The sequence below is a fragment of the Notechis scutatus genome, chromosome 2 (genome assembly GCF_049901735.1).
Source record: "Notechis scutatus isolate UNSWTSFEM ecotype Mainland chromosome 2, rNotScu1.2, whole genome shotgun sequence".
Lineage (NCBI taxonomy): Eukaryota > Metazoa > Chordata > Lepidosauria > Squamata > Elapidae > Notechis > Notechis scutatus.
Window position 1 is genome coordinate 5,125,412 of NC_142010.1, and position 14,461 is coordinate 5,139,872.

The following is a 14,461-nucleotide window of genomic DNA, read 5'->3' on the forward strand; positions in this document are numbered from 1 at the left end:
GTACAAGGAGAGCAAATTTCACTACTTTAACAATACATTTTATATCCCTGCACAGAACACGCCACGCCTAAAAAGCCCTCCCGTTACACCTCCTTATTTTCTATATGCTAAACTACCAACTTGTTTCCTGGGCCTCAATGTTTTTTTATCTTCCTAGGCTGCCAAGTTTTACCTTTGATGTATGTTCTTATCTTATTTACCCTCCCTAGCCCGGTCAGATCTTCCTGTTGTTCTAATAATGTATCATGTCTTTGTGGAATGTATCGTCTATATGTGAATGACCAGGGCCAGGATGTTAGCTGCTTCTTTGCCTTGGCTGAGAACTTCTTTCAGTAGAAACAACAAAAAGGGAGGGTGTGTGTGTGTTTCATGCAAAGATAAAGGAAGCTAGCAAGGGCACATCAAAAAGGAACGAAAGAAAAGAATATTCTAGTTTATTTCACATACAAAATGAACCAAAGAGTTTTCTAATCTTGCTATATAATGTTCATTATAAAAGAGTAACTTATAATTTTCTCTCAGATTCACGAGAAAGAAACGAAGCCCGACCTGCTAAACTAAAGTCTGGCAATTTCAATCTTTGTTACATTCTTCCCCCCTCCCCTTTATCTCAGAGATTGAAGGGGTTAAAATGACAGAGCTCTGCTTCCTAGATGGAGCCAAAAAAAATTTTTTTTTCTTTCCCTCCAAAGCTGCAGCTGAATTCCTCTTCCTGTCTTTTCCTCCTGGATGGCTGGTTTGAAAGGAGACACCACCTTTCTCCTGTTTTTCTTTCTCTCTCCTCTCCTTTTGGCATTTTTATATTGCAGGTTTGCAAGACTGCGGAAGCGCAGCTGTGGAAGTGAGTCAAGGAAAAAGACGGAGAATTTATGGGGGAAAAGGCAATCAGGTGGGAAGGTGAGGCTCACAAAAGCAAAATAAAGAGGCACTGGGGAGGGGGATGTTACAAAGATTCTGTAAAGCTGATTAGGACGCACCCATCCTGCTTTCCTTTTGGATATTCGGACGATGCAAGAAAAATGCGGCAGCATCGAAGTGAGAGAGAGCTGAAGTTAGCAGGAAAAGCGGAAAGCTTTATTTAAAAAAAAAAATGGCAATGCAATTTTTTTTTTAAATAATCCAAACTCAAAAATTCTGCTGCAACTAATAGTCCTCTGTGCAATGCACTCAGCATTTCAAAGCACAAGGAGCCTTCAAAAGGGGTGGGGGCGGGTTGCACACTTCTTTGCATAGCTTTTCCCCAAACCAGGTTTCTCCAGTTGGACTTCAGCTCCTGTAATTCCTAGAGAGCAGCAGAAGGAAAATACTATACGCCTTTAAGGCTAAGGACTGCAAGAGTAGAAGGCTGCCTTTCTTTTATTTGAATGAGATCTCTGGTCCAGCTAAGCTCTTTTCTCTTACACCAGTCTTTCTTAACTTGGCAATCTTAAAAAGCGTGGACTTCAACTCCCAGAATTCTCACAGCTAGTGGAATTCTGGGAGTTGAAGTACAGACATCTTAAAATGGCCAAGATTCCAGAGACGGGTCTCTTGTACCTTTTCCAACCTGCTATTCTGCAAGCAGGCTAGGATAGAGCTCCCATCATCCCCAACCAGCTATTGCTGAGAATTGTAGTCCAACTCTCTGGGATGAGAATAATTATCCAAGAAGTTTTTTTGTTGTTGTTGTTTTAGCTGTTTTAGGAACGAGGACTGAACATTCACCAAGGATCTCCTGTTGCAGAGGGAACAGAAGTCCGTCTACAGTTTCAGTCTATCTGAAGTTTCTGAGAAGAACTGAGCTAATGTATCTTTAAGAAGGCCACAAATGAGGATCAGCATCAACAGTGGAGCTACATAGGAGCCCCATCCTGCAAAGCTGAACAAGTATGCCCTTTACGTTTGCGTGGTTCTTTGTTTTGTTTTCTTTGCCTTTCATTTCGGCCTCTGGCAAGGACAGCCTCCTTCTCCAGCACCTCCTGGGTTAGCTAGAAAGAAGGAAGCCCTGGTTGTGGGCTCATCCTGCCCATGATAATATAACAGATAATCAGAATTGGAAGGGACCTTGTAGGTCATCTAGTCCAACCACCTGCCCTATAACATTTCTGACAGATGGGAGTCCAATCTCTTCTTGAAAGTCTCAAGGGATGAAGCTCCCACAACTTCCCAAGGCAAAGTTGTTCCATTGGTTGATGGCTCTCCCTGTCAGAAAGTTTCTCTTTATTTCCAGGTTAAATCTCTCCTTGTTCAGTTACCATCCATTATTCCTTGTCCGGCCTTCAGGAGCTTTGGAAAATAGCTTGACCCTTTCCTTTCTGTGGCAGCACCTCAAATATTTCAAGACTGCTATCATGTCTCCCCTGGTCCTTCTCTTCACTGTAATTGTTCTTTATATGTTTTGGTCTCATCTGGTTGCTCTTCTCTGCACACTTTCTAGAGTCCCAGCATCTTTTTTATAGTGTGGTGACCAAAACTGGATACAGTACTCTAGGTGTGATCTTACTAAGGCTTTATAGAGTGGTAGTAGTACCTCACTTGATCTTGATTGTATCCCTCTGTTAATGCAACTTAGGATTGTGTTAGCTTTTTTGGCTGCTGCTGCACACTGCTGGCTCTTATTTAGCTGGTTGTCCACTAAGACTCCAAGATCCCTCTCACAGTTACTGCTATTGAGTCTGGTTTCAGCCAGTCTATATATGTACTTTTGATTGATAAGTTTCTTCCCAAATTTGGGCTCTGCCTTCAACAAGTACTTAGCTTTCCTAATGAATTTGAAGAAAATGTTACCCTAGACAAGAAAAAACGGTATTTCACCTACTCTAATGGGCTGGTGGAGCATAGTTGAGAAATTGTGCTGCATCGTGGTTATTAACCCTGGTTGTGTATATATTTTTCTCCCTGAGGGCCAACCAAAACTTTAAAAAATGGAAGAAAAAGACTGGGCAGGATCCAGAGAACCTGAGAAGAGATTGGAAGAAGTAGGAAGAGGCCAGGATATCTGTGTAGAGACCAGTGTGAAACCTGTGGCTAAGGCAACACCATCATTTCTGAAACAGAACCTAGCAGATGGACGCCAACAGGACTGGGAAGGCCAGTGGCCAAACTTCTTGACTTGCCCGCCATTTCCTTATCCAAGATGGAAGAATCGAATATCAAAGCCTGGCGGTCAAGAACACCCATCCTCCTTGGAAGGAGTGGAGGAAGGGTATCAGTGGCCTAGAAAAGAATATGCTCCTCAAACCAGGGCAGCGTTCTGTGAGAAGGCCCACGAGGCCTGTGCAAACCTGAACTTTTCTGTGAACACGAAGGAGGAGATTCTGGAGGGCATCCCTGATTCAGAGAGGCAGCGCCAATGGTTCAGGCGGTTCTGCTACCAGCAGGCTGAGGGCCCTCGAGAGGCCGCTAGCCAACTCCGGGAGCTCTGCCACCGGTGGCTGAAACCAGAGGAGCACACTAAGGAACAGATCCTGGAGCTGCTGGTTCTGGAGCAGTTTGTGAGCATCCTGCCCATGGAGATCCAGAGTTGGGTCCAGGAAAGCAGCCCCGAGACCTGTTCTGAGGCGGTGGCCCTGGCTGAGGACTTCTTAGAAAGACAACCAGAGGAACGCCTGCCGAGCTCTCCAGGGAGGGACCAAGGACGCAAAAGCTGCCGATCTCCTTGGAATAATGTTTGTGTGGGGACTGGATTTGACAAATCTAATATGATTTGTTGGTGGGAAGGAAATGGGGAGATCACTCGGGTTCAAATTCTGACTTATCTAACGGCTTGGGAAAGACTTTTGGAGATCTGTTGCCAGACACAGCAATTGGATTATTGGGCTGACATCACATAAAGCAAGAGCCTTCCTATAGCTTTCTCCTACCCTGGGCCTTTGTAGGACACTCCCGGCATTGTTGCTATTTATAACGTTTGCTGCAACGGAAGAGCAAATTTGTTAAACCCACGGGAAATGCCCATGGTTGTGTTTTAATCTGAAGTAATTTTGAATACATCAGCCATGTGCAGGGTTTTGTTCTATTCCCACCCATTTTGTGTAGCGAGTTCCTTGTGTACGCTTCTCCAAATGGGGGTTTGGCCCAAGGAAGGTTGGTGGCTGCTCTGGTTTAGATGCTGTGGATATCTCTATGATTGATGGGAACTGCAGTGCCCGGCAGCCAGGAGCACCCAGGAAAAGAAAGGGGCTTTTATGGTTGTTAGCTCACTTCCTGCTAAGAGGAGAGAGGCCTAAGTTAGAGAGTGGAAATATCTGCCCCATTGCTGGGCAACTTGCAATACTGGTAGTGCTCGACTTACAACCAAAATTAGCAATAACAGTAGCACTTAGACTTATATACCACTTTATAGTGCTTTACAGCCCTATCTAAGCGGTTTTACAGAATCAGCATATTGCCCCCAACAATCTGGGTCCTCATTTTACCCACCTCAGAAGGATGGAAGGCTGAGTCAGCCATGAGCCTGGTGGGATATGAACTGCCAAATTGCAGATAGTCAGCAGAAGTAGCCTGCAGTACTGCACTCTAACCACTGCGCCACCGAGGCTGAGTCAGCCTTGAGCCTGGCTGGATATCAACTGCCAAATTGCAGATAGTCAGCAGAAGTAGCCTGCAGTACTGCACTCTAACCACCGCGCCACCGAGGCTCTTTAAGCCAAAATTGGTTGCTAAGCGAGATAATTGTTAAATGAATTTTGCCCCATTTTATATCCTTTCTTGCCACAGGTGCTAAGTGAATGAGTACAGTTAATTTAAATTTAAGTATTCCCATTGTGATGGCTAATGGCTTTGTGTGTGGTTACCCAAAGAGAAACCACGGTTAATCCAATTTGAGGTAATTTATCCAGGTTTAGGAAGAATAGGAAGACGTCACATTTTCACAGGAAGCTCTGGCTTCATCTTGACCAGGGTCCTGTTTGAATCTTCCTTTGATGTCCTTATTTTGCTTCCAGGTGCCAGAGTCTTTGGGAAACCTGCCTGCTAAAAGCCCCACCTCAGAGCAGTTGCTGTCTGATGATCCAGGAAAGGGGCAACTAGTCAGCAGTGGCAAGTCAAAAAGTGATAAGGAAACCTTCTTACTGGGTAGGTCATAGCTTCTAAAGACAACAACGTGTGAAATAATAGAAAATACTTGTAGCTCGGGTTTTAGACTTCGGCAGTGGCTTGTTCTCTGACCTTGTTTTCCATTTTGTTCCCAAACGTACCGCTTTAGCTTAGATATGTCTTGTGTGCCACGTGGTCAGGTGGCCATGTGATTGGTTGTTCATTTGGAGCTACCGTGTTTCTCATATAATAAGGCCGGGTCTTATGTTTTTTTTTGAGCCCCCCAAAAATGGCTAGGCCGTCTTTTCAGGGGTGACTTAATTTTCCCCCCCCTTGCATCTTCGGGCAGGTGGGCGGTGACGGCTTGGATGTTGACCTCGGCATTGGTGGGGCACTTCGTATCGGGGTCAACGCAGGCAGCACCATATCCGGGTGTGCCACAAGAGTACTTCCTAATGGCGAGCCCCCCCACCATTCCCTCCCATTTCACATGTTTTAATATAGGCCTTAATTTGGGGAGAGGGGCTTAATTTCATTTCATGCCTATAAAACATGCTGGGACTTCCTATTGGGGGAGGCCGTATTGTTGGAGAAACAGGGTATATTTAAATGTGGACTATATCCCAACATATCTCTAATCCTAATCGTAACCATAGTGTTCCAACTGCCTTTTGTTATATGGTTTTTTGTTAGACTCCTTAAAAGAATAAGAGAGTTGGAAGGGACTTTGGAGGTCTTCTAGTCCAACCCTCTGCTCAAGACAGGAGATCCTATAGTACCATTTCAAACAAGGGGCTGCCCCCACAACCTCTGAAGGCAAAGCTGTTCCACTGGTTAATTGTCCTCCCTGTCGGGAAATTTCTCCTTAGTTCTAGGTTGCTTCTCTCCTTGATTAGTTTCCACCCATGGCTTTTTGTCCTGCCTTCAGATGCTTTGGAGAATAGCTGGACTCCCTCTTCTTTGTGGCAGCCCCTGAGATACTGGAACACTGTTATCCTGTCTCCCCTAGTCCTTGTTTCTGTTAAACCAGACCAATTCCAGCAACCATTCTTTATATGTTTACTTGACTAGGATTGGTCGTGTACAGATCATGGAGAAGGTGTTGTCCTTCTCCATGATGAAAATAAGGAGAAAAAGACGCCGTTTCCCAAGATAATAGGAAAAACAGTGAAGGATGTGGCTGGATCTTGACATACTGTCTGAAGCAGAAGAATGATGAAAGAATGGTCACAGCCTGTCTGAAGTTCAAAGTAAGCCAGTTCAGGAAACAAACTCTCATGCCCCTGTGGGAATCTGATTCCAAGGGAGAGGTGGAACAGCTGACAGGGAGTGGGAGTGTGGCTTCAGTGGCTGTGGAGGAAACTGGCGAAGGGCACAGTCAGGCTGGGCATTCAGAGGAAGACCCAGGCCCACCCCCTCTTCATCCTAGGGCATGCAGGGAGGAACGGATAAGGGAGCAACGTGAGTTGCGTGGTTTACAGGGGAGGAAAGGGCCCTGATCCCCTTCATTGGCTGCAGCTGGGAAGACTATTTAAAAGTACAAACTGCTCACGGCAAAGTTGCTGGAAGCAAAGCGTGAAATTATTCTGGTTTGTCAAGTCTTATCTGAGTTCTGGCGTCCTCCCAAGTGTGTGTGTGTTTCGTTATCTTTTGACGTCTTCAATCCCTTATCCTGCCCTGTCTTGTTATTGCTGCAGTGTGGATTGTGTTGGTTTTTATTTATAATTTATATGTACTTTGAGTTCGGACAGAATTTCTTCCTTTTAAAAACTGTTCTTGGGGGAGTTTTTTTCTCCAGCCAATGATAACTGGACATTGGGAACCAAGTTGGAGGAATTAAAGGGACTTTACCTATTTTTGTGACTTTGTTGCTTTTGTGCCACGCCCTGGGTCATCACACAAACTATGGAACTTCGGTGAGACAGGCTAGACTTTTCCCTTCCTCTTATACTCTAGTGCAATGTTTCCCAATCTTGGCAACCTGAGGAAGTGTGGACTTCAGTTCCCAGAATTCCCCAGCCAGTTATGCTCCCATCACCTGTGTTGAGTTATTTCAAAGTCATCTCCATGACTCTCTACACCAGTGGCCCCCAACCTTTTTTGTGCCACGGCCCGGTACCGGCATCACAAAATGATCCGCGGCCCGGTACCGGCATCAGCACGCATGACAAGGCAAGGCGAGCCGAGCGACCGGCCAGCCAGCCGTCCCCGCTTCTCCCCGCCACCTTCAACTCCTCCTTTGTACCTTTGTCGATGGGCTTCGCTTGGGACGGCTTCGGGATGGTCGCTTGCTCGCCTTGCCTTGGGTGCTGAAAGAATCCTCGCGCCTTAGTTTCGTTCAAGCCCCCCCTTCGATGAAAGTAAGGCGAGATTCCTTCAGGACCCAAACGCCGCTTTCCAACCGGAAAAGCTCACCCGGAAGCACTTTCTCGTCAAACAAGATGGCGGGGCCCGCAAACCGGCGGCCCGGTAGGAAATGTTCCACGGACCGGTACCGGTCCGCGGCCCAGTGGTTGGGGACCCCTGCTCTACACAACCATTGAAATGGGCCTTACGTATAGTCCTCCTGAAGATAACAAATTTTCACGTGTTTGTTTGCATGTACCTTTGAGTCTTAAAATTTTACTCTGACTTGTATTGTAAACCTGAGAATCTTTTTGATAGATATAGAACATTTTAGATCTTAAGTAAAGGTTCCCCTCGCACATACGTGCTAGTCGTTTCCAGCTCTAAAGGGCAGTGCTCATATCCGTTGCAAAGCCAAAGAGCCAGCGCTGTCTGAAGACGTCTCTGTGGTTATGTGGCCATCATGACTAAATGCTGAAGGCACACGGAACGCTGTTACCTTCCCACCAAAGTGATCCCTATTTTTCTACTTGCATTTTTACATGCTTTCGAACTGCTAGGTTGGCAGAATCTGAGACAAGTAACGGGAACTCATTCCATTATGCGGTGCTAGGGATTCGAACCGCCGAATTGCCGACCTTTCTGATCAACAAGCTCAGCGTCTTGGCCTCTGAGCCACCGCTTCCCTTTTTAGATCTTAGATATAGATATAGAAGATAGATATAAAGTTGGCCTTCCAAATTTCCCTTCTGCCAATTGTTAGCTTTTTAATATGGCTAAAATCAAAGAAGTGGGATTTATTTTGGCAGTGTGTAACAGGAAAGCACCAGAACTGGGTGAATTTCTTCTTTCACTTTAATGAAACATGTGTTCCTAAACTTGATGAATTACACAGAGTTTTGAAATTGGCATCTTATCTTCTTCACTTAATGAAGCGTAGATTACAGTTGTACCTTTATTTATTTATTTATTTATTTTGTCAGGCAATTATAAGATAACAGGTATAAGTATAAACATAGTTATGGATACATGAAATGGATACATATAAGAAAAAAAAAAAGAAACAATAGGACAGGGACGGTAAGCACGTTGGTGCGCTTATGCACGCCCCCTATAGACCTCTTAGGAAAGGGGTGAGGTCAATAGTAGACAGTCTAAGATTAAAGTTTTTGGGGTTTGGGGAAGAAACCACAGAGTCAGGTAGAGTATTCCAGACATTGACCACTCTGTTGCTGAAGTCGCATTTCATGCAATCAAGTTTGGTGTGGTTTACCTTGAGTTTGTATCTATTGTATATTCTTATTGTTATGGTTGAAGCTGAAGTATTCATTGATAGGTAGGACATTCCAATGTATAATTTTATACACTATACTTAGATCGGACCGAAGGTGGCGTAGTTCTAGGTTTTCTAGGTCTAGAATTTCAAGTCTGGTGGCATAAGGTATTCTACAACGAGTAGAGGAGTGGAGAACTCTTCTTGTGAAATATTTCTGGACTTTCTCAATTGTGTTAATATCAGATACGTAATGCGGGTTCCAGATGGATGAGCTGTATTCAAGTATTGGTCTAGCAAATGTTTTGTATGCTCTCGTTAGTAGTGTGATATTACCAGAGAAAAAGTTACATAAGATTAGGTTAACAACTCTTAATGCCTTTTTGGCTATGTAGTTACAGTGGGCTCTAGCACTTAGATCATTAGAGGTGAGTATTCCAAGGTTCTTTACAGAGCTTGGGTCATCAACAAGATCTTGACTTGGTAACGATGGACACTCCATGCTATTGGATTGTGACTCACAACTCTCTGTTGATCCTTGCAGGTAACAAAGACACAGAGGCAAAAGAAGATGGATTCCTTGAGCAGGAAACATCTTTGGCCAAAGGGACACTTTTCCCATTCCATGATGAGAAAGAGGCCGAGCCTGAAAATCAGCCGGAACTACAGAGCTTTCAAAAAGACCATCCTAAAAAGGCCAAGCTTTGCCAAGGAGGTGATGAACATGTTGTCAAAGAAGACCCAATCCAGAATAAAAGCAAAAGGAAATGCACAGAGTGTAGACACTTCTGCGAGGTCGATGACCTTCCTGCCAATCAGAAAATGAACCCGGAAGAATTTTACATCTGCCCCCAGTGTGGGAAAACCTTCCAGAACGGAGTGCCCCTAGCGTCCAGCCAGGGAACTGCGGCCAGGGCTAAACCCTATCCGTGCTCAGAGTGCAGCAAGAGCTTTGGCACCAAGGCGGCCCTCCTGAAGCACAAGGCAACCCACACGGGGGAGAAGCCCTACGTGTGCGCCGAGTGCGGGAAGTGCTTCACCACCAGCTCCAACCTGATCTACCACAACATCGTCCACACGGGGGAGAAGCCCCACAAGTGCGCCGACTGTGGCAAAGGCTTCCACTGGAAGTCGTCCTTGATCACGCACGAGAGGACTCACACGGGGGAGAAGCCGTACGCGTGTCCCGAGTGCGGGAAGAGCTTTGGGAACAGCTCCCAGCTCCTGAGGCACAAGAGGGTGCACACGGGCGAGAAGCCCTACCACTGCTCTGAATGCGGCCGGAGCTTCAACCAGATTGCCTCGCTCATCGCCCACAGGCGGATCCACACGGGGGAGAAGCCGTACGAGTGCCCCGAGTGCGGGAAGGGTTTCGGCACGCGGACCAACCTGATGATGCACCGCAGGGTCCACACGGGAGAGAGGCCGTATAAGTGCTCCCACTGTGGCCAGAGCTTCAGCCAGAGGACTCACCTCATCATCCACGAGAGGACCCACACGGGAGAGAAGCCCTACAGCTGCTCCGAGTGCGGGAAGAGCTTCAACGCCAAAGCGCCCCTGATCACCCACAAAAGGATCCACACCGGGGAGAACCTTTACCAGTGCTTCCAGTGCGGGAAGAGCTTCAGCACCAGCTCCAACCTCCTGAACCACAACATCATCCACACGGGGGAAAAACCCCACAAGTGCCTGGACTGTGGCAAGTGCTTCAATCGGAAATCCTCCCTGATTACTCACCAGAGGACCCACACCGGGGAGAAGCCCTACGCCTGCTTCGAGTGCGGGAAGTGTTTCATTTCGAGCTCAGACCTCACCAAGCACAAGAAAGTTCACCGGGGGAAGCGGGCCGCCTGCCCTGCAAGCTTAGCGTATAGCCCAACACTCGAAGGATCAGGGGATCCGGGACAACACCCTTGCTGAAATCTGATACTGGACTGACCTCTATCCTACACAGGTAGTGTCAGGTGTGGCTCCATTCACAATCCAAGAAAGAAAACCTTAGACTCCATTGTTATAGAGCTGCGATGGCGAACCTATGGCATGCATGCCACAGGTGGCACACAGAGCCATTTGTGCCGGCATGCGGGCTGCAGGCAAACTTACCTCACTGCGCATGTGCGTGCCTCACAGCTGATTTTCGGCTGGTTTGAGGCCTTTTTCGGCCTCCCAGAGGCTTGAGGAAGGCTTCTGCAGGCTTTGCAGGCCGAAAACTAGCCCCATTTCATCACTTCCTGTTTTTCCGACTATACCAGAAGTGACGAAACGGGGCTAGTTTTCGGCCTGCAAAGCCTGCAGAAGCCTTCCTCAAGCCTCTGGGAGGCGAAAAAGGCCTCAAACCGGCCAAAAATCAGCGGTGAGGCACAATGCAGGTAAGGGGGTGAGGGGGATTGCTTTCTGGGTGCTGGCAGGCGAGCGCGATCGTGCAAGCGCGCGCACAATTTTTGGCACAGGAGCCCAAAACAGTTAGCCATCACTGTTATAGAGAAAAGGACTTTTACTGAAATCTGAAGTGGTAGCATCCGTAGAAATAAAAGACCTGAGGCAATAGGCGCCAAAATCACCTATAGAAAGTTATGCCAATGTTCCCACCCCCAATAATTCAAAATGGCCGTCCAGTCTGAGGTGTGCATAATGTCATGTGGGGCATCTTCAGGTAGTGTTTCAGACATCTGGCTCGCCATGGCGGTTGACCTCTATCCAAGATAAGAAGCTGCAGCTGCGCAGTAAGCAAGTAAGCATAGTCAAGAAAGTTTTCCCAAGTTTTACAGTTTACCCTCTCAAGCCTCCAGCACTCTTCCCCCCATACCCACATAGCCTGATTAATCTTCCCTCCCCCGCCCGTTCCTATGGCAGCCAGAAAGACAAGCAGAAGAAGGATTCTTGAAGGCTGACAGGTAGTCCTCTACAATCGTGATTGAGCCGAAAATTTCTGTTGCTAAACAAGACGGTTAATGCCCCCTTTTTATGACTTCTTGCCACAGTTGTTAAGTGAATCTGGCTTGCAAAAAGTGATCACATGACCCATGTAACAATAGCATCTTACATTTATATATCGCTTTGCAGTGCTTTGCAGCCTTTTCTAAGCGGTTTACAGAGTCAGCCTGTTGCTCTCAACAATCTGGGTCCTCATTTATTTTACCGACCTCGGAAGGATGGGTCAACCTTGAGCCAGCGAGACTCGAACTGCTGGCAGTCAGCAGAGTTAGCCCGTAAAAACTGCATTCTACCCACCAGACCACCATGGCTAGATATGTGTCCAGTCACCAATTGTCTGAATTCGGATCACGTGACCATGGGGAATGCTGCAACCTCACAAGGATCGAAAACAGTCCTAGATCACTTTTCGGGGCCATTGTGACTTCAAACGGTCACTAAATGAACTGATGTTAAGTGGAGGACTACCTGTATAATGTGGGTCCTGGAGACAATGGCGTCAAAGTGTCATAGTTACCGTGTTTCTCATAAAACATGACTTACCCTAAAAAGAAGGCCCAAGCACTGTTTTGTGTGCATGCAGTAAAATTAAGCCCTTCCCCCGAAATTCGGTTTCATCACATGTATTTGTTGTAGAATTTAAATGAAATCTTTGAAATATTTCATGTCCTATTATTTGTCTCTCTTTGGATACACATTTGGCCAGTTTTCCTAATGGGTGTGCCAGCTTTCTTCTTTTACATTTGGACCACTTTAAACACCGGCACTCCCTTTTCTTCCTCTTGAAGCCATTTTCTTCCGTATTTCCTGATTGTTCTTTTTAATAGCCTATTATGTCTCTTGAAATTTGTGACTTTCTTAGTGTGGAAAAAGAAAATACAACCTGTTTTGTGATGTACTTACTAAATGATGCCCTGTGGATTTTTGTTGTTGCTGGAATTATTTGACTGTCAACTAAACAAAGAGATGAAACCTGAATAATCTATAAACGGGGAGCACTTGAGACTAAATACAATTCAAAATCCCTGCAAGCAGAACATTAGCATGTCAGAGAAAAGTTATAGGGTTGCTTTCCTCGAGTCCTGTTTTCTAAATGCAAGGAGCTGAGTACATTACACCTGCAAAGATAAGATTAAGGATATGCAAGAACTTTAAAGAGGTTATCAAAGAAAGGAGACGTTTTTTTGCTGTCAGGGAGAGGGAGGAGTTGAATAATTGAATTAGAATTGCAACACTGACTTTGCCTCAATATTAAGAGTAATATGGTAAAGCTGTCTTATTGAGTAAAGGAAGTATTTTGAGGCAAGAGATCTCAAATAGCTACATTTGAAAAGACGAAGTTACACAATAGATGCTCATTTGAAATGAGAGAGTCCCTCTCATAAAATGGCTGCTTAAGGAGACATAAACACCTGCAAATTATTTTGCCAGCCCAAACCTGCAAGGAGGGAGAAAGCTCTAAGGCCCAGAATAAGCTAAAACTAGCAACTAAAGTCAAAAATAATAAAAAGTTTGAATATATAAGGAATAAGAAGAATGCCAAGGGGAAAAAAAAGGTACACCAACGGTAGTTTTATGACCATTGCTGCTTTTGATATGTTGGGTTTTTTTTCTTCCTTCCTTCCTGCATACAAGTCAAAACAGGCAAGGAATTAGTAAGAGAATACCTACCTACCCTGGATGAGTACAAATCACCTTGACCAGATGGTTTACATGGGGGGAGGGGGGGTTGAACAAGCTAGCAGATACAATTTCAAAGCCAATGAATGTAATCTCAAAGCTCGTGTAGCACAGAGGAAATAGTTCCCAATTCCTGAAAAATTGCAGATTACAGGAACCAGGAGCACTACTCAGGGGACCCTGAGGATACAGATAACTTCCAAGTGCTTCAACGACCCGGCTTAAAAGGATGCAAATGACTAGCTGTCTGCAAGGAATATAAATCCTTCCATTCCCCACTATCCTGTCAGAGGTGAAGGTTCTTGGATGAGAAGCTAAACATCTTTCAAAAGAAAAACAAGGAAGCCCAGTTGCCTCCTGGAAAAAGCACCTTTGGGACGAGGTCAACCCCCCTCTTTTTTTGTGGCAACCCCTCAAATATTGGAATACTGCTATCATTTCTGCAGCTAATCTTCATATGTTCTAGTCTCTAGGTCCTTAATCATCTTAGTTTATTTTTATTTATTTATTTTATTTGTCAATCTCTTACAAGATAATAGGTATAAGTATAAACATGAGTAAGAATACAGGAAATAGGTACGAATAAGTGGGGACAACAGGACAGGGACAGTAGGCACGATGGTGCACTTATGCACGCCCCTTACAGACCTCTTAGGATTGGGGTGAGGTCAGTAGTGGATAGTTTGAGGTTAAAGGAGTGGCGGTTAGAGGATATAACAACAGAGCCAGGTAGTGCATTCCAGGCATTGACCACTCTGTTGCTTGAAGTTGTACTTTCTGCAATCGAGTTTGAAGCAGTTTACATTGAGTTTGTATCTGTTGTGTGCTCTTGTATTGTTGTGGTTGAAACTGAAGTAGTCGTTGACTGGTAGGATATTGTAGCAGATAATTTTGTGTGCTACGCTTAAGTCTACCTGTAGCCAGCAATAGTTCAAGGTTGTCCAAGGCCCAAATCTCAAGCCTGGTGATATAGGGTATTCAGTTGCGAGCAGAAGAGTGTAGTCTTCTCGTGAAATACTTCTGGACTCGCTCAATTGTACTAATGTCCCATATACAGTGCAGATTCAAGACTGAAGAGCTGTATTTGAGTATTGGTCTAGCAAAAGTTTTGTATGCTCTAGTTAACAATTCGATATTTCTGGAGGAGAAGCTTCGTATCAAATGACCTAAGTGCCAGAGCTCACTGTAACAGCATTGCCAAAAAGGCATTAA

General features: G+C 45.5%; 1 protein-coding gene across 2 annotated transcripts; it reads left to right on the top strand.

Annotated features, from left to right (window-relative positions):
• Positions 1–720: 720 nt before the first annotated feature.
• LOC113425258 (uncharacterized) lies at positions 721–12,490 on the top strand. 2 transcript variants are annotated; one of them, XM_087952961.1, is made up of 5 exons: positions 721–889; positions 1,675–1,866; positions 2,883–3,647; positions 4,926–5,055; positions 9,180–12,490. In XM_087952961.1, the coding sequence occupies exons 3-5, from the start codon at positions 2,904–2,906 to the stop codon at positions 10,553–10,555; spliced, it is 2,250 nt and encodes a 749-aa protein (XP_087809087.1). In that variant the 5' UTR covers positions 721–889; positions 1,675–1,866; positions 2,883–2,903; the 3' UTR covers positions 10,556–12,490. The 2 variants fall into 2 exon arrangements, with proteins under 2 accessions (XP_087809087.1, XP_087809088.1); XM_087952962.1 differs by having other exon boundaries at positions 721–841.
• Positions 12,491–14,461: the final 1,971 nt, after the last annotated feature.